General features: G+C 33.3%; 2 protein-coding genes across 2 annotated transcripts; one reads left to right on the top strand and one right to left on the bottom strand.

The window, feature by feature from the left end:
- Window positions 1-6,401: 6,401 nt before the first annotated feature.
- Window positions 6,402-16,723, top strand: LOC134250995 (leucine-rich repeat protein SHOC-2-like). Its single transcript, XM_062733359.1, has 13 exons — window positions 6,402-6,420; window positions 8,246-8,324; window positions 8,523-8,770; window positions 9,664-9,722; window positions 10,735-10,887; window positions 11,811-11,976; window positions 13,517-13,586; window positions 13,927-14,038; window positions 14,294-14,348; window positions 14,474-14,634; window positions 15,113-15,234; window positions 15,353-15,502; window positions 15,862-16,723. The coding sequence occupies exons 3-13, from the start codon at window positions 8,525-8,527 to the stop codon at window positions 16,008-16,010; spliced, it is 1,443 nt and encodes a 480-aa protein (XP_062589343.1). The 5' UTR covers window positions 6,402-6,420; window positions 8,246-8,324; window positions 8,523-8,524; the 3' UTR covers window positions 16,011-16,723.
- A 583-nt stretch (window positions 16,724-17,306) lies between these two features.
- On the bottom strand, window positions 17,307-19,233 carry LOC134251001 (tRNA (adenine(58)-N(1))-methyltransferase catalytic subunit TRMT61A-like). The gene is made up of 3 exons (XM_062733368.1): window positions 18,763-19,233; window positions 18,168-18,434; window positions 17,307-17,792 (listed from the first exon to the last, which is right to left on the bottom strand). The coding sequence occupies exons 1-3, from the start codon at window positions 19,085-19,087 to the stop codon at window positions 17,344-17,346; spliced, it is 1,041 nt and encodes a 346-aa protein (XP_062589352.1). The 5' UTR covers window positions 19,088-19,233; the 3' UTR covers window positions 17,307-17,343.
- Between the last annotated feature and the right edge of the window lie 889 nt (window positions 19,234-20,122).

Genomic DNA, 20,122 nt, shown 5'->3' with positions numbered 1-20,122 from the left:
GGATGCAATCCAATAGAAAAAAAATATCTAAATGTATTGATACTTTGAATTAAAGACATCATAAATTTCATAAAGTTAGCACAGTTCTCTGTTATCCTTGGACTTTCATGGCATTCTCGATGTTACATAAGTAGCGTCTGAAATTCACACAGCCTTTCATTAACTGTGTGAAATATACATGGAATAGAACTCGGGCGAATGTCATCGAAAGTAACAAGGATCCAATGATAAGGTTTCGTACGACAAGGGTGTGGGGCTAAGTCGTCTCATCGTTGTTAACAACAATTTCAAGTTGCTGATGTTATTAATTTCTTAACCAATGAGAACCAATGAGAATCTATGTCGCCATCTGAGAGACGCTAATTTACGTAGCGTCGAGAATGTCACACCTTACTGAAAATCCAAGGATGATAGAGAATTGTACTAAAATAACGAATCTTGGTTTGGGTGAATAAAATGAACTTGAACTTGCAGTAGTCAATTCAGATTTTAGAACATGTCTAGAAGTGTCCTGTTGATATGAAATAAGTATATGGCACGCCAAATTCACAAAAATGAGATAAACCTAGTTTCACAATTGATAAACTAGGTTTATCGACTGTAAACTATAGTTTACAAACCGTAAACTATAGTTAACGATTCGTTAAGTATAGTTTTCATCTGTAAAACGATATTTAACGGTTGTTAACTATAGTTTACGAATGCTAATCTAAGTTTATCTGTCTGTAATAAGCGTTAACAATAGATTTTGTTGATAAACATAGATTCATGTTTGTAAACTATAGTTTACAATCGTAAACTATAGTTAAGAGTTGTTAATCATAGTTTCACAAATCGTGAAACTATATTTATCAGATCGTTAACTATAGTTAACGGTTTGTAAACTATAATTTACAAATCGTGAAACTGTATTTATCAGATAATCTGTGTTTTGCAATCGCAAATGATTGTTTTCGGTGTTAAGTATAGTTTACAGTTGTGAAACAGAGATTATCGCGTTAACTATGGTTTACAGATGTAAAATATAGATTAACGTTGTTAACTATAGTTTACAGTCCGTAAACTATAGTTTACAACCGATAAACCTAGTTTATCGACTGTGAAACTATGTTTAGCTCATTTTTGTGAATTTGGCGTGCCATAAATAAGGATTTAGATTTTCGATTATCAGCTTTGGTATCAAAAAGTGTTTTAAAACAAATCAATCTTTTACTACAAAAACCTGGTTGTTTGAACCCTTATACAATTTCTCAAAGAAGCCCATTCATATTTCGAAATATGATTGAGGATGTCTTGTAGGTGTGCAGTAAGGTTTTCAGCTTAGGGGGTGACAAGGGAAATCAAAGTACTGAGACAGTACTGAAAGACGGGGTCAAAATAATTTCCATGCTAAATTTCACGGATGTGATTTTTTTCACGAGTTTTGATAATTTTTTTAATTAACAAAATAAAAACAAAGCTATGAATAATATAAATTCGCGTTTTTCATTTAATTTGAACATGTTGAAGTAGAATTTTCAATAACTGCCAAGTCTAGAAATCTTTTTGAATTTCCGAATTGCACATGGTCCGAATTAATATTTTTCCGGAAGTAAACAATGGATGATGCGTACGCAGTCGTAATACTACGCAGGAGAGTAGTTTTGTTTACTTATGTGTTTTACAATTAATATTTTGAGTTTACATTCACAAAATGCTTCACTCATTTGATTTAGAAAAAAGTTCATATCACTTTCTTCAGTTTAATACAGAATGCTTATATTTTGATCAAAACAATTTCTGCACTCTTTCATATAGCGTAGATTTAATTCATGTGTTATCACCACGGCTTCCTTTTTGAGGGCTCTGACAGTAAACTAATAGACGGGGTCACGTGACCCCGTCTAAAAATGGTTTCTAACCTCCTCTTACGAGGGGTGATCAAAAAATTCGCAAACTAATTGAATAACTTCCATACAAGAAACAATATTTGGTTTTAATGTTGATTGTATTTTAAATTAATCCTCCCCGATTTTAATGCACAACAACCACCGTTCTGCGCATGCGCGAATCACGTGATGATATTGCCGGTCACGTGACCCCCTCCGAAGCGTTCTGTCACAAAAGTTAAAAGATTTTTCCGAGTTTTATATTTCTTTCTAGGTGAGTTAATTTTTATGACAAGAACAGTTAATTTGTCAGAAATGGTCATATCTCGGCAACAGAATGGGTGGATAATAACATCCTTTCCAAAAATAAGCATGGCGACCATTAAAACACAAATCTTCTGTCTCAGGAGAGACCTTTATTCAAGGTGGATAGAGAATGGGTGCATCCTTTTTATCATATCTAATATATTTAAAATCTAAAGTAAACGATATCTTAGGTATTTAATACTTATATCATTGTTCAAATATTCAACTATTTTTCAAAGTGCTAATTGGAGGTCTTTGATAGCAAATTGCTTTTAAAATTAAAAATACATATCTTTTCAAACTTGCTATCACTGGGCAAGATGACAAGTATCATTTTTAACCATCAGCCTTCCTTCACTAAAACGATTAATCCAATCATTAATTGAATTTATAGGAACTCATTTATCTCAATAAACTGTGTACAAATTATCATATGATACTGTAGAGGGATTTCTAAGATATTACAATAAATTGTACAGTCGTTTGTTGAACGAGTTCGACTGAGACAACCATTTTTCGTCACAAGTGACCTAAATGGTGACTTCATTTTCACATTGTGACGTCACAAACAAGGAGAGAAACTTTATTCAGCATATGCTATTTATAGACCTTGTGTATGGCTATGTGTGTACCGAATTTCATTCTAATCTGAATTGTGGTTTTGTAGATATAGAGATAGTTTGCGAACTTTTTGATCATCCCTCGTATATATTTTGCAATAGCGAAATTGTCTTGATGGTGATTGGTTGTGTCCTTTTAGTGTTCAGTAAGGTTTTAGAATTTTTTTTCTCGATGGGGGAAAATTGAGGGTGAAAAGACTGACAACATTCTTAATAACTCAAATGAAAATATCGTGATGACATTTATACTTTTTTGCAATGTGATTCAATTTTTGGTACAAAAATGGATGGATTTTTTGTGTGCCTAATCATTTTTTTTTTTATTTCAAAAAGCAATTTAGTATTACTTTTATAGACTAGCTGGTTTATCGTCAGAAAATCTGTTTTTTACGTAAAGAATAGTTGGTTATAATAAGGTTTGTTAGGAATTCTTGCACTCAGTGCTTAGGTTATTCAGTATTCAATATTGTGCAAAAGACAAGAAGTCGTGAACTTGTGAATATGTCTTTTTGTTGCATTTGTTACATAAAAACAGAATGCCGTCAAAAGACGGTAATAGCCAAATGTAAGTGTTTGCCTCTAAATATACTCTCGCGTGTATTTGGGTAGCCAAGCCACAGTTTAAAGCAGGTTTGTGAAGAAAACTTTTTCAACCCCCAAAAACGAATCTCTTGATAAAGATCACTATTCCGAAACTTTATTGCACATCTACAGAACACCATCAATAATATTTCACGGGTCTTGGTTTTTAAGGTTTTATCCAAAAGCAATTTTCACTTCAAAGTGGCAAGCGCTTGGCAAAGGAACAGTTCAAAGCTGCATATAGTACTTTTTATCGACTTTGGTCAGTCGCGGCCGAGGTTCGAACCCACTTTCTTCTGAACGCTGTGTACCTACTGAGCTACCGTGACAATTTCATAAAATGTAAAAGAACTTCAAGAAATCAGGTTTCTGAAACGTTATTGCACATCTGCAGGATATCAAATCATCTGAAAAAGGGTGAAATAGATACAGGAAAAATTTGGTGGAGTTCTGAAAACCAATTTTTTGTAAAGTTAAAAAAAAAGTCCTTTTTCGACCGCCGTTTGGTCCCAAGGGTGAAAATGTAAATACCAAAACCTTTGCATATATGCAGATGGCCTGCGACAAAATGCAAAAGATTTAATGGTTTGTAAACTGTTCTCAACTCCCATTTGGTCCCAAAGATTAAACTGAAACTCTAAAACCTACGGCGCATCTAGATATACTGGACAGCTGTACCATCCTTTCAGAAGTGTTTAAACTGAAGTGTAGTTTGAGGGAGAAGAAAGTGAGACAGACAAACAGACAGACAATGATAACAAAAATATATCAGAATTTTCTTTAGAAAGTAATTTTATTACGTTTTTTTGTGCTTCTTTTATATTCAAAACATTCAAACTCATTGTAACTCCACAGATTTTAATCAACTGTTGCTAGAAAAAGATGAATGAAATGATATATAAAATAAATAAAAATAGGACAAAATAAACGATTCATCACACGTCATTGCTTTCTTCTATTTGAATGAGGTTTGTATACTGTCAATTTTTAAGGATTATCTGTTGGTTAACTTTTCGTTACGAGCTGGTCGAAATCAATTCCAATATTCTATCGTTTACAAATTCTAATCTGCCTGTTATATGTAGTATTAGAATACCTAGATGATTGTTCTGCAAAAAAAGTATGGTATGCGCCATCAGGACTGGGCCGCAAAATTCATTTTTAATCCAGCATCTCGGGTCGATGGTGCAATATCGCGATGACTTTGATACCATTGAACATCGCTTCCGCGTTATCGATCATTGTGTCATCACCTTTATATCATCGTGGCATCGTGTCGTGATCGTGCTTTCAAATACAAATATGAAAAACATATACATGTACTTATATTCTAATTATCATCGAAATTGAATTGGTATGTATAATGAGAAAAAAGGCAATTTCAATATATCCGGTGAGCTGGTTTCAAAATACAGACTGATAACCCAAATTCTGTATAAAACCTAAAGTATTGACGGAATTTACCTAGCGATTCTAAATCACTCAAGAGGCGCTCTCCAGGTGAAATGTATCCGCAGTTCTATCTGACAGATACATGCTCTGAAAAAATAATTGATGACTTAGGTGCGGATCTCAAATCAAAATCCCCAGCACTATAAATGACAATTACTCGTAAACGTTAAATTAAACTCTGATATCGATAGCTTAAACATGTAAAACTAAACAACTTATCAGTGTAAATAGCGGCAGTCGACATCAATCTTTTGTGAATTGCATAATTTTTCGGAAGATGAGGATGAGATTTCGGAGCCTTTTTTATGTTTTCATGTCTGGGCCATAAGTATGGGATAAATCATTCTGTTTCTTCATATCAATGATCACATCAGTGAATTGATATATGAAAAGATCTGCTTCCATTTGATCTGTGGCATGTTTAGGTTTGCCTCTTAATTTATGCTCTGTGTTCCCGTGTAGATATAGCTGTATATCAAGGAACGTTTGAATGAATAGGTCCCACCGAAGGTTAATTGCTTAATTTCTCAATGGAATTTTTACGCTCCCTGTGAAGTGAGGATGCGAAAGAGCTCACAGTTAACAGAAATATACAAATGCTCGAAAGTCTTTTTATCATTTAAAAAGTAATTTTAAAAAATCTTTTGAAAATTTGCAATCAGGGTAAAACCTTAGTTGCTTGGGAGTATGTACAAATTGACGCATTGTACACAGTACATTAAATAAGAAAACACGTTTAGGCTGACGCATATTTATAAATTATTCCAAAAAAATGTTTATTAATTCACGATCATTCATTCATTCAATCGTTCATTCATTCTTACATGTAAAAAATTAGTCCGTTAATTTTTATTTGTAAGATCAGAAAATATGCAAACCTCTGCAATGTACAAAAAAGAGAGAATTATAACACTTTGTCAATGTGTTATAACAAATTACTAACATGTTTAAACAAATTGCTATTTAAGGAATGAATTTAATAGCTACCCATTTTATACGGTATAAACTGGGTTGGGGCAGTTTACGCTATAATTTTTCATTTTCATTTTCATTCATTTGATGTAAGAAAAAAAGGATGATTGTTCTAACAAAATGACTTCAATTTGTACAAAATTTGAATGTAACGTCAGGCGGATTGATACATTTTTGACGAAAGTCATTGTGACGTAAGCAACCCATTTTATACGATATGAAGTAAATTTTTTATCCAATCAAATACAGGATTACAACCAGAATTTTAAAAAAAATTTGTAAACAAATTATTAATTTATAAAATTAAAAATTTGTCATAATTAAGAAAGTACAATGGGTTGGAGTTGTGAAAGATAGAGGAAAGAAACAAAAAGAATTTATATACTAGTATTTCGAGCAAGCATTATAAGTACATAGAATCTCTCATTTTTTAAACAGCAGCTTCAGCAGTTCAGTAATGTTTTGAAATTAATACAAGACTGAATTTATGCTCGTCATTAAATCTCGGGTTCGGTATACGGAAAATATAAAATCCAATTTTGACAACAGCGATTCGTTGGGACCGTCGACGTCGTCTGTCTGATCATAAGACTCCTTCAGACTTCAGAGAATGCCGATCGGTAAGGAATTTTTGGTTTTCGAAAATGGTTTGGTTTTCCTCACTTTCATGTTTCATGGGCTCTGCATAACCCAGTTCGTTCGACGGTGGAAAACAAATGCTCAGAATATTATCTCAGCATGTTCAACATTTATTATGATGTTTTTATCATACATCATAGAATTTACTTAACTTTTTAAATTAAGAAAATATCTACACTCGAATGCTTTTAATTTTAATTGTTTTGTTGTTGTATGGTTAAAGTGTTAAGCATTCAACAGAGGAAATATTCATAGTAGTCAGAAAAGGTGCAGAAAGGTGATCCTGTACATGAGAGATAAGGGTGTTTACCTTCCCTGTTTTGTTTATGATAAGAGATCCCCCGGGTTATAATAGTAATAAATGTTTACAAAAATATAGCAAATACCAAAGAGCCATTTATATGAATGCGGAGTTGATTTTGTTATTTTTATAAATATTGGAACATTTGATGGCACAGCAAGATATGACAGCCACATTTTTTTTTCACCAGTGAGATTCATCATTAATTTCCAGGCATATCACTAAGAATTGAAATGGCAGGGAATATGAAGGAAGACTAGTAAGGGAATTGGGGTTCTTCCACTAACAGAGGGTTTAGGGGGAATATCAGAATAACCAGGGGATTATGTCTTCATAGGTGGGGAAATTCCCGGCCCCCAGTCCTAGGAACAACTCTGAATTTCCTTGTCATTCAGATTGCATATGGATTTATTCCGTTTTTCATGCACTATTAACATCTTTAAAAAGTCTAATATCAAATACATGTAATATATGGTAGATTGCAATGAATCCTTGCTAGCCAAGGGTTTTCTGTCCTCTCCGCTCTCCATAAACTGGAGAGCTGAGTGGACCAAAAACCCTTGGCTAGCAAAGATGATTGCAATCAGATACCTGGTAAAAGAGCATGTTTAAGCATTTTATTCCCTATAAATGTTTTACAACCCCCAATCACCCCAAAATAGAACTCTAAAATGAAAGATCAAGGGGATACTTGGTCACAACCATAAATAAATGACATTGACACAATGTGCACCTACAAAGGCAATTTTTTGTTCTAATATGCAATCCACTCCAAAAATAAGGAAATTAATTTGCAGTAGTATTTAAGACTTCTAAATGAATCTTAAGTGGACCAGATAGTTTCTGTTGAATTGTCCAACACTTTTACAACCCTTCATTTTGTGTGGCAGAAAATTCAATACAACAAATTTATTGGTTTGTAAAGACAACTATAATGGATTGAGAGGTATACAGGTTGCTTAAAAATGTGTCTAGAATGAGACAGTAAAAGCTAGTTGATTGACCAATGCTGGAAATTGGAGAAATACTCCCCAACAATGGACCAAAAAAAACCCATTAAATTGCACATATTTTGTATTAATATTAGATTTGTAGCATTAATGAATATGGTCAAAGATCAACAATGTAAAAAAACATTTTACCTTTAATAAATTGCACATATTTTCTATTTATATTAGATTTGTAGCATTAATGATTAAAAGATCAGAAATAATGTGTGAAGGATTGTTAATTTTTCAAATGTATTCTTAAAACTAAAAAAACGAGGAAAACTTGATTTTAGTCCCTGAAATACCCCCCTCCCCCCCCCCCCCCCCCCCAAAAAAAAAATATGTACGTTACTTAAGGGTCTGTAATTAATTGTAGGCATGAATTTATCCTTCTATGTTCTCATTTGTCAGCATAAATTTTGACTAGATGAAAACAAAGAAATAGAAAAAAAATATCTAAAATGTCTGTTGTTAGTCATCGGCTATATTAGATAGAGACTGTCTGTATAATTGAAGGTATGACCTAACATCTACATGAATGAGACAGAAAGGTTGGAAGATTAGAATGTTTATTGATTTGGTTACATCAACACAGGTAGGTGTCGTTTATCATTACAAGATTTACCTGTATAGTTATCTGAAGCAAGCCTTTAATTTGTATGCTGACAGCAATATTGTCTGATCTTGGAGGTTAATTGAATACTGTAATGGTTTTAATCCACAGTGCTGTATCACCACAGATAAACTCCTAATTGAAATGGATAGAGATCATGCTTTCACTATAATTTTACAGGAATGAGTGGATATTTTTTCCAGTACATAACTGTTGTGGTCCGAGATTTTATTTTCTTCCACAATGATGTACAGTCTACCACCATAGCTGTAGCCATTGCCAGCTCTTTGTGCTGTTCCATTGTGTGGGCTATTTGTCACTTGCTGACCATCGGGTCCTCCTCCCGTAAAGCCAACAAAAAGAGGGCTACTGCCCACACTACTGGTCATGCCGGGGCTAAAACCAAACAGAGGAAAACACCCAGAAATGTAAGCAATAAAGAAATCATCTTTATCATTGATATTGTTTGCATGTATAATTGCCAGTAGAGTTGGTTGGTAAAGTACATGTATTAGTTGTTAAAAAAGTAGAGTGAAATAAATAATTTACAAATCCCAGTCAAAGATCAGGGAAGGATGGGATTCTGCTTTGATATGATCTGTAATATTTGGTTCTTGTCAACTTCACATGTAGCAATAAAAACAGTTGGCCTCTTTGCAAAAATTTGGAGAAGGCCTATTGGTAAGTAAGTAACTGTACAGATTCTATTCTGGCACGTCCCAGGATATATCAGATGCTGTATTTTATCAATATTTTACTGAATGATTCTGGTTTTCAGAGGACATAGACTACATTACTCATAAGCTCTGTTCAGACCAGAAGGATGGATAATTTGTCAAATAAGTCATACAATCATATTCCAGAAAAAAAATTGTATCTGAAGAATTATTAATCCTACATTGACTTGTAATGTATAGGCCATTGACATATAATGTTAAAGGCCACTAACATTAGATCTGCCTATGATTTATACTTTGAAAAATAGAAACCAAAACCCTATGATAGTGGTGTTAATTAGTAAAGGAATCTTTTTATAAAATCTTCATTTAAGATTACTGTGAATTAAGTCATTAATTTTTGCTAATTTTCAGGTAGTCAAGGTATCTTTATATTACTACTGAACAATTCTTTAACAACGAAATCAAATCCCCACGAAAATCTGACCTCTCGCAAATATGTGATTTTACTATACTGTTTTTCTTTTAGATGACTTTTATTAAGAGAGCTATGTAATCTTTTAATTACTCTTTGATTATAAGATGTCCTGTTGCTGTGTTTCACAGAGTATTAAAATTTTTGCTTTATGTGCTTTCTTTTGAAGTCCTCAAGTTCTGAAGATGATGTCATTATTAGTGAGGAAATTGAAGTTCCCTGTGTTCAGTGAGTAAATAATCAATCTATATTAATTATTTACGAATTAAAAAAATGTATTGATTCGTTTCTTATTGCCAATGCAAGAAATCTTGCAGCTATACAGGATTTCTCTGTATATAATATTTTCATTCAAGAATTGATTAGTAGTTGTTTGGTAGTATATATTTAGTGTGTGTCATATTCTATGATGTGCCCTCATGATAGAATATATGTATATATCAGAATTAACAAAGGTCTTGTTTACCTACCTACCTAAATCTCTTTACATCAATTGTTTAATTGTTAAACAGTTGTACCTTGCTGCATAATAATGTGCACCATATCACGTAACAGGCTCAGTGTAATTGATTATGCATGCAGGTATTTTTATGGGGAGGTCAAGACCTGCTGATGAGTAAAATGTCTGGTAGGTATGGTAAATAGATAAATATGTGACCTCATCACAGTGTTATAAACATCTCCATGTAGGCATGGATTCAGTTTGTTCATACATCTGATTCAGTTTGTGATGTAATACAGAGAACCTAAATTTAAATTAATTTTTGATAGAGTAGGTGTGTAGTCACCATAAATTTTTAATAACAGCACATTTTTATAAATTAATATTTGTCACAGAGTTTGTTTATAACTGGTAAAGATTTTGAATTTATGTCTTTGGCTGCATAATTTGCAAGAGTTCAAGGTCACTGGCAAAAAGTGAAATTTAAGAGGATGCTACATTTGTAGAAGCTTATTCTTCCCAATGATGTGTTCCTGACTCAGGGAACTATGTATTGGTAGATTGGCTTTTATAACTTACGGTCAAAAAGGTACATGTAAGAACATTTTCAGGATAGACACATTCAGTTGATATGTCGAGCTGATAATGTCACTCTCTGTCTGTTGTAAATGTGGCCAGTACATTGGAGATTTCACCTGTATGTTTATTACATGAAACATTTACTGTCTCTTGTAGGCAGGGACAATACATTGTATATACCTGTAGATTTGTTTTGTGTAACATTGCTATCTTTTGTAGGTGTGGGCAGTACATAGCAGATTATACCTGTAGATTTGTTACATGTAACATTTGTTGTCTAGCACCCTCATCATGCTCTACTCATCATGTATCAGAAAACAACAGAAGACCTTACAACACAAAGAAGAAAGGAATGACAGAAATAAATTTAAGGTAGGAGCCTGCTTATACTGTGGTATTGAAAAAAAATCTGAGGCCACTGTGACAGACAAGTTATTTTATTCTGTTCTAAAATTTCATCCAGAAGATGAAGTGTCTAGATTATTGGCATCTGAATAAATAAAGCTCCACCGTAAGGCCTAAAATAAAATTTAATTTGTTTGCAGTTACCGACCCACTGAAAATGCACCCATCCCAAACCTTTTTTTAGCCCTTTTGTTTTACTATTTTTTTTATTTTCAGGATATTAAACATGTTAAAACTGTTTCATTATTAGTTTTTGTTATACAAGAGTGAAGATTATACTTGTTTAGTAAGCCTATGACAAGCTCAATTATTTGTTATCTAACAAATATCAAAAAACTTAAAAAAAAAAAAAAAAGAAGAAGAAGAAGAATGCCTTCTTACGTACCCACTCAAAAAATTATAGGTTGGCAACTGCAAACAAAGAATTAGTTTAGGTTGGCCTAATTGGTATGTGTAGGTACTGGGAACTTTGTTCTTTTGGAAAACTTACTGATGTAAATTCATGCCAGATTTTATCATATGCCTGTAGCTGCTGCAATCACTGTCTTCAGTAAGAGTACTTTCCCTTTGATGTGAGAACAAGTCAAGCCTTTATATGAGCAATGAAATGTAAAATTTAAGATGAATGGATTTTCCACTTTAAAAATTACATTATTTTGAAAGAGACTTGGAATTAATTCCTAATCTAAGCTATATTGTTGTTCTTTCATTGGTGCAATTGTGCTCTTGATCTTAAACTAATCATTACCAGTACTATAGTATATATTTTATACAAGGTATTAAATGAACCTAGTTGGTAGACATTTGCCAGTACATGATGTACATAAAATTTACTCTTTATAAGGTTTTATAAATACTGTTACAATGTCTAGATTTTTCTATTAATTTAGCAACAGAGAAATCACAGAATGCCCCTACAGAATGGGGTACATTGGTTCTCAGTTGACCCTCCTAAACCTGTCCCACAACAATCTGAGTCATATCCCAGCAGAGATAGGCTGTCTGAGGGGTCTACAGGAGTTACTGCTGAACAACAATAACATCACCTCTATACCAGTAAGTCAACAACAATAACATCACCTCTATACCAGTAAGTCAACAACGATAACATCACCTCTATACCGGTTACTGCTGAACAACAATAACATCACCTCTATACCAGTAAGTCAACAACAATAACATTACCTCTATACCAGTAAGTCAACAACGATAACATCACCTCTATACCGGTAAGTCAACAACAAAAACATCACCTCTATACCAGTAAGTCAACAACAATAACATCACCTCTATACCAGTAAGTCAACAACAATAACATCACCTCTATACCAGTAAGTCAACAACAATAACATCACCTCTATACCAGTAAGTCAACAACAATAACATCACCTCTATACCAGTAAGTCAACAACAATAACATCACCTCTATACCAGTAAGTCAATAACAATAACATCACCTCTATACCAGTAAGTCAACAATAAAAACATCACCTCTATACCAGTAAGTCAACAACAATAACATCACCTCTATACCAGTAAGTCAACAACAATAACATCACCTCTATACCAGTAAATCAACAACAATAACATCACCTCTATACTAGTAAGTAAGTCAGCAACAATAACATCACCTCTATACCAGTAAGTCAATAACAATAACATCACCTCTATACCAGTAAGTCAATAACAATAACATCACCTCTATACCAGTAAGTAAGTCAACAACAATAACATCACCTCTATACCAGTAAGTCAACAACAATAACATCACCTCTATACCAGTAAGTCAATAACAATAACATCACCTCTATACCAGTAAGTCAATAACAATAACATCACCTCTATACCAGTAAGTAAGTCAACACCAATAACATCACCTCTATACCAGTAAGTCAACAACAATAACATCACCTCTATAACAGTAGGTCAACAACAATAACATCACCTCTATACCAGTAAGTCAACAACAATAACATCACCTCTATACCAGTAAGTCAACAACAATAACATCACCTCTATACCAGTAAGTCAACAACAACAACATCACCTCTATACCAGTAAGTCAACAACAATAACATCACCTCTATACCAGTAAGTCAACAACAATAACATCACCTCTATACCAGTAAGTCAACAACAATAACGTACCTCTATACCAGTAAGTCAACATCAATAACATCACCTCTATACATGTACCAGTAAGTCAACAACAATAACATCACCTCTATACCAGTAAGTCAACAACAATAACATCACCTCTATACCAGTAAGTCAACAACAATAACATCACCTCTATACCAGTAAGTCAGCAACAATAACATCACCTCTATACCAGTAAGTCAACAACAATAACATCACCTCTATACCAGTAAGTCAGCTGTCTGTCTGTCTGTTTGTCCATCTGGACTGGATTGCTCCAAACACTGGTTTAATTTGACGACTGGATAAGTTAATCAGTGGTTAAAAGTTAACCGCTGGATAAGAGATTTAACCAGCGGTTAATACTAACGAGTGTTTTGAGTCCTGGATGTCAGTCTCTGAGGATGTGTATCCTTTCTGAAAACTTCTGTATAACAATTGTACTTTTTGTTTGTAGGACAGTATTGGTTCTTTAGTCAACCTTAAAGTGTTGAAGTTGTCACATAATCATCTTATAGGTCTAGCAGGTAAGTTTCCAGCTGCAGATTCTCAGTTTTATTAATAACATTCGTTGAAAATGCAAGACCATCCTAAGTAAATTCTACATTTGATTTCATCCTTACCTGTAGATTAAAGATAAAATATCATAAATTATTCATATCATAAAGTATTCTGAATATACTAAAAGCCACAAAGTTATACTTCTACCCAGTAAACTCCTTCAAAGGTTTACAAGCATTGACCTGCCATAAAAATGTAGAATTTATTTTGGATGGCTAAACCATTAATATTAATACATGTATTTAATTGAAATCATTGAGGGCTTTTGAATTTCCTGATCCACTAATAACAAATCTTGGCTTTCAGAATCACTAACTAGTTTGTCTAACCTTGTTCATCTTGATGTTCGAAAAAACAAACTACAATCACTGCCCTCTGGAATGGGGAGCCTGGTAAAACTGTCGTGTCTAAAGATGGGGTATGTGTGTGTTGTGGGAAGTACAAAAATATATGACATATTGTCTGAATTCAATATGAAAAATAATACCAAAATTCAAACATCAATAGTTACTACTGGTCACAGGCAGTAACTTCAGGTACCTGTGGTACTGGTAGTCTGATTTAAATGAATATTAAAGTAATAATGAATTAAAAAACAGGGAAATGCAAATCCTCATTTAAAGAAACTAAAATACATGTATTGTGGATTGGTATTCTTGTTCTTATTTTGCAGCTCTAATTCCATATCACATATACCAAAGAATTTATACAAATTGACACATTTGAAGGTAAGTTAAATACTTAACACCCCAATTAAATCATACAGAGAGAGTTGTTGAAATACGGGTACAATGCTTGCACAGTCTTAATACATATCTCATGTTTAAACTAATTTATTGCTGTTATTTTTTAGGTTTTGAAATTTGAAAAAAATAGAATAGACAGTTTGTCAGGAGCTGTCAGTAACCTGTTGGAGCTGGAGTATCTCAACTTGTCACACTGTCAGCTATCTACAATTCCCAGAGAGCTGGGCTCCTGTAGTGCACTCCGAAAAATTGACATTTCCCATAACAGGTTAGATTGGTGTTAATCGAACAGTTTTTCTATCAGTTCAAGTACATGGAATAATTCATAACAGAATTTTTGAGTGAGCTCTTGAGGAAGCTTGAGCATAAATATCTAGTAGTAGGAGGCACCAACCAGTTTAGTAAACACTTTTTTTCATCTACAAATCTTGTTTGCAAAAGACTTCGTGAGTCTGACACATTCTAATTTAAAATTTGTTTTACACAAAATGAAAATGTCCTTCTTTAAGCTATTTTGGTTTAATCTAAAAGCATAAGATATATATTAAATCATTAAATGTACTTCAGTTCATGTGTTTACTGGAGCTTGCAATTATTTTAGAAATCTACTCTAATGTTAACACATAGATAGTCAGAAATTATTTTATTATGGTCTTAAGTATTTTTTTATGATTTGAGCTGATTTTTGAAATTCCATGATTTTTGATTGAACATATTCAAAATTCTTTTCTTTTTTATTAATCCAGAATCACAGATATACCTGCACATCTTGGCCAGCTTCGTGATTTGACCAGACTGAATCTAGCAGGAAATAATCTGCGATACATTCCATCCACTCTGGTGCTTGGCACCATTGCAGACTGTAATGGTAGGGCATATCTGTATATTACTGATAACCATTGGGGGAGGGTCTAAACAGTGAATGGGTGCATCCATTTTCTTTACATCAATATTTAATCACTGTGCATATTTTGATTTTTTTATAGTTTCAGATAATGACTTCATCTCAAATGAGCATTCCATAACAAGTATTCCAATGACAAGTAAAATTCCACCACTGCTGGAGTTAAGTGCCAGAGCTACTGTACACAATCATTCTATGGATAAAATTAAAGAATTGCCACAGTCTTTACAAGGTATGTTATTCAATATCTATAAATGCTTTTTGCTTACTATGAAATACAGGTATCACTTATTTTCAGTGTGGGGGTGGGGGATTCATTTTTTCATTGTTTTCATCCTATCAAGAGACTCACAAATTCATCTCCACTGCAAAATGTAAAATTTCATTTAATTATGAGACAAACCTTATAAATTCCCATGGACAAATATTTAGTTCCATTAAACAAAGAAAAATTTGACTCTACCAAAATGTGGTTTACCGACTTCTATTTGTAATTTCCATGTCATGAATCATTAACTTTTATAACTCCTATTTCTACATTGTAATATAGGTTCATATTTTTTTTAAATGATCAGTCATTTACTCTTGCAGACATGATCACAAAGAGAAAGTACTGTGTGAATTGTTACAGGCCATGTTTTGTGACTTTCCAAATGACCTTGACATTCCAGCAGTTATCCAAAACAGACATTCCCACAGTGTCTTTAAGGTGCCTGTCATGTACATTGAGTCAGTGTTAAAGATAAATTTCACTTCATTTTCTACAAATCTAGTCATACCATTTTTCTGTGATTTGTGTTAGTGATTATTAATTGTATTATTTTTTATGAATTATATTTTTTTTTATTATTATTATTGAAAGGCTGCTTCATAAGATGCACATATATTTTTAAAATGCTATTCGAAGCACAAGTAGCTGGTCTACAGGTTTTATAGTTTCAGTGGAGATCTCTGTTTTATGGGGGAAAATGAAATGCAATGTCAATGCATATTTACCTTTGTACTACCTATCTAGTCATTTATAATATAGTCTATGTTCATGCCAATTTTAATATCCTTCTTATTTATAATGCTGAAAACTTGCACTTTTAAATATCTTTTTTCCTATTTGAGAGAGGTACTGAATAACATAATTTTTGCAATTAAAATATTTGGTGATCTTCCAAGGTTGCTTTCTGTTCCATGTTTAATTTTTTGGTGGAATTCTGCAATAGGAAAGATAAAAGGTTGAAATATTCACGATCTTAGGTTTTAAAATTCTTGCTGAACTGCAAAATTGGGCATTAACAGAAATATCCATCAAAAATTAGTCTCTCATTTTCATTACAAAAATATTACAATTTTCCCCTCTGTTTTTTTTTTTTTTGTTTTGTTTTCCTATAGCTAGTAAATATTAAGAAATGTATTGAAATGATTTATGAAAGCTCTTAATTGCCAATAATTGAATTTTATGTAAATTTACAGATATCAATTTTATCACTGTCAATGGCTTTTTTATTGCTTTTGCTCGATTCTTATACAGTAATATCCAGAGGTTTGAAATTATCTCTACATTTAAATCTTGATGTTGTGTTGTGAATATATAATTAAACAAAAACTACAGGCTTCTTGTGTTGGTTGTTTTTTTTTTTTTATTGAATCATTCAAATCACCCTGTTAAATTATTGCTATTTTTGGTCGTCATCTTTTGTCATCTGTCAGTTTTAAACTTTTGAACATTTTCAGTATCTTATAAACCGGTAAAAACCACATCCAATTTCAATCAATGCTCAATCCTATTATAATGAACAATCATAATCTTCAACTTGTCTTCACTTTTAGCATGCATCTTTGCTAGCCAAGGGTGACGATCCCCTCCTTTCCTCTTTTCAAAAGAAGAGCAGATTGTCACCCTTGGCTAGCAAAGATGTTAGCATGAGGATTTGGGTAAATTATTTGATGACTGATGACATATTTTACAACCTAATGAATTTAAGTTTAGGATAACCGCCAATTTCTAGTTGTGAAAATTGTACATTAAAAAAAAACAAACTAAATAAACAGAAAATTTTATTCCAAATGAATGACTTATTGCTATAATGGATAGAGTGTGGCAAAAGTTAAATATCCAGTATGACCTGGCATTCTTCCTAAGGAAATTCCAGACTTGAATGTGAAATTAGCATCACTTTTTCTTCCAATGTAATCCCAAGATGGCACATCCAAAACATCCCCAGACTGATTTTTATCTTTTACGTCACATGCTTTGCTGTTAGTGTCAGCGGATTCCTCACACTTTACAGAGTCATCTCCCTTGGGGGAATCTGTGTCCATATCCTCCTGTTCCATTTTTCTTGTATCTGTAGGTTGCGACTTTGATTTTTCTTTAGAAAATTCAGGGTTGGGCAGATTAATTGTTCTCACATCATAATTCCTTACTAGACACTCCATTGTTGAAATTTCCTCAAATCCTAACTCATCTAGACAAGCACAGGTCTTTTGGACTTGTTCTATACAAGGGGAGAAGGAGCAGATTCTTCCACCTAGAGTGTATACATTTAAAAATAAAAGATTGTAATATAAAAAATCATGTTACTTTTTTTTTTTTTAAATAAAGTGTACTTTCTAAAAACTAAATTATTTTAAAATTAAACTTATTTTAGCTGAGCAACTTTCAGTAGAAACTTTTAAGTGATGTAAAAAATATTATTTTTCTAATCCAGTAGCCTCAGTAAAGAAGTAAAAAATTTTCTTGTTTTCCTTGTCTACACTCAACACTGTATTTACTTATATTCACAAGAACTAGATGTTAGAATTCAGGTATAGTCTGATTCTATTGAAACTGCCTTTTGTCAATCAAAGGTTATTGCATTTCTAATATCTATAAGATTATGAAAAATGTGTATTATTAAACTAACCTTGCTTCTTCAGAGCTTTCTTGGCACTTGGTAGAGCATCCCATGGAACTGGTAAATCCAGAAACACAGCATCTGCAACATCCTCCAGATCAAAGCCAAACTGACAGACATCTTTATGTGTCACTGTGACATATTCAGAAAGGCCATGGTCCTTAAACTCCTCCTCTGCTTTCTGTGCTCTTTCTTTGTGAAACTCAAATGTATAGAGATGACCATCTGGTAAGATGGACCTGATAATGGCATGAGAAAGGGAGGCACTTCCTGTGCCTGAAAAGAAATGATATTTAAATTGTGTATTAATATTTAACATTCATCAAACAATTAATTTGCATTTTCCAAAAGATATTTTGGAAAAATTTGGTTAATAATTCATTCATTTGAAGCTAGCTCCCTTAGAACCACATATACATCCTGTAAAACTTGCTTCATCTCTATTAGCCCCAGTGTCATTACTCATTTACAGGTGATAGGACAGTTCTGTCACAGTTTTTATTTAAACATAAAAGGGTTCATGAAGAAAACTAGGATTGGAAATTAGATGTAGGATATTCCCATTTTTTCCATAGACAATCTGATAATAACTTTGTAGTTGTACCTGATTCAACAACAACTGCTCCAGGTTTGAGGTCTAGTTGGAGGGAAACCACACTGATGTCTGTTGAGTAGAGGATCTGAGTTCTGTGAGGTAAGTTAGAGGTCCACAACTCAGGGGTTGGATATAACACATAGAGATATCCCTTGGGACAATGCACTCGGCTGCCATAGATCGTCCCTATAATGTCATTGTGCTTTAACGCCCCATATTTCGTTTGAAAAACTGCTCCACGTTTAATTTGAATTGCGTGCATATTTTCATATCCAAGGTAGAGTATGACAGTATCACCTTCTTGGACCTTTTCATGATATTTGTGGAAACTCATGCTTTCACTTCGGCACCGGATGTTGCAATCGGGGAATAGGTACAAAACAACTCGTACTTGATGTGTTTCGTATAGTTGAACACTTGCTATCTGCCGTGGCTTTGCGCAAGTGGCAGGGGGTGTGGTTATCGCCTTGAGTCCCCCAGTAGCTTCAAGGAACTTTGCCCCAATATGCTCCTAGATTCTGACGATTTCTAAAAACCTCGAAAAATCATAAAAGAAATTGTAAAAAAAAAACAAAAAAAAAACGTTTTGATGTTTTTTATAAAACATTAAAATAAGCATGAGAAAGGTCATCCTCGCAATGCCAGGGGTCCTGAGTCAACATATTGAGGTAAACGGCAACGTGTTGATTCAAGACCCCTGATGGAGAAAGGTGCGTGTTCAACTTGAAAACATAAGCATGCTATTGACAGATAAGTTGATACTACATAGATTTCAATAACATTGTTTAATTTCGGTATTTTGTAAATTCCCTGTTCTTTAATAAGACTGAATAAATCGTCAATTTCTATGAGCGTGTATTTTAATTTTAAATCCCCTATTTTGAGCATTCAAACAACTGCATGTCAGACTGAAATTTAATAAGTTAAAGATTCACCAGGTTCTGAGGATATTACCCCGGCTACCTCTTACCCGTGTTTCCCATGGAATAATGCATGGAGTCTCAAGGTGGCTCCTTAACCAGTTGTTTTTATCTTCTTTCACATCACCCCTCCCCCTTACTCTCTTTAATGCTGAATAGAAACTCAAGCTGATCTTCAAAGGAGGATAACTCCCCCCCCCCCCCTTTTCTCAAAACCCAGTCTTACTTCCTTTTCCAATCTATCTTTATGTCCCCTCCATTGCCTGACATGAAAGTTAAATAGTTTCTATACATATACCGGTATATTTACATCATTGAGGAAAAATGACAACAATTTAACAATATAGAAAGTATTGTTGACCATAACTAAGCTCACTTGAACTCTAGTACACGTCAAAGCTATGTATAACAATATATATCAGGAAATTAATACTTAATGCAGATAATAA

The sequence above is a fragment of the Saccostrea cucullata genome, unplaced genomic scaffold (assembly GCF_032062105.1).
Source record: "Saccostrea cucullata isolate Sc308-1 unplaced genomic scaffold, CSIRO_AGI_Scuc_v1 ctg2228, whole genome shotgun sequence".
NCBI lineage: Eukaryota > Metazoa > Mollusca > Bivalvia > Ostreida > Ostreidae > Saccostrea > Saccostrea cuccullata.
Note: the sequence above shows the minus strand (reverse complement) of the source record. Positions and strands in the feature narration are given on the sequence as shown.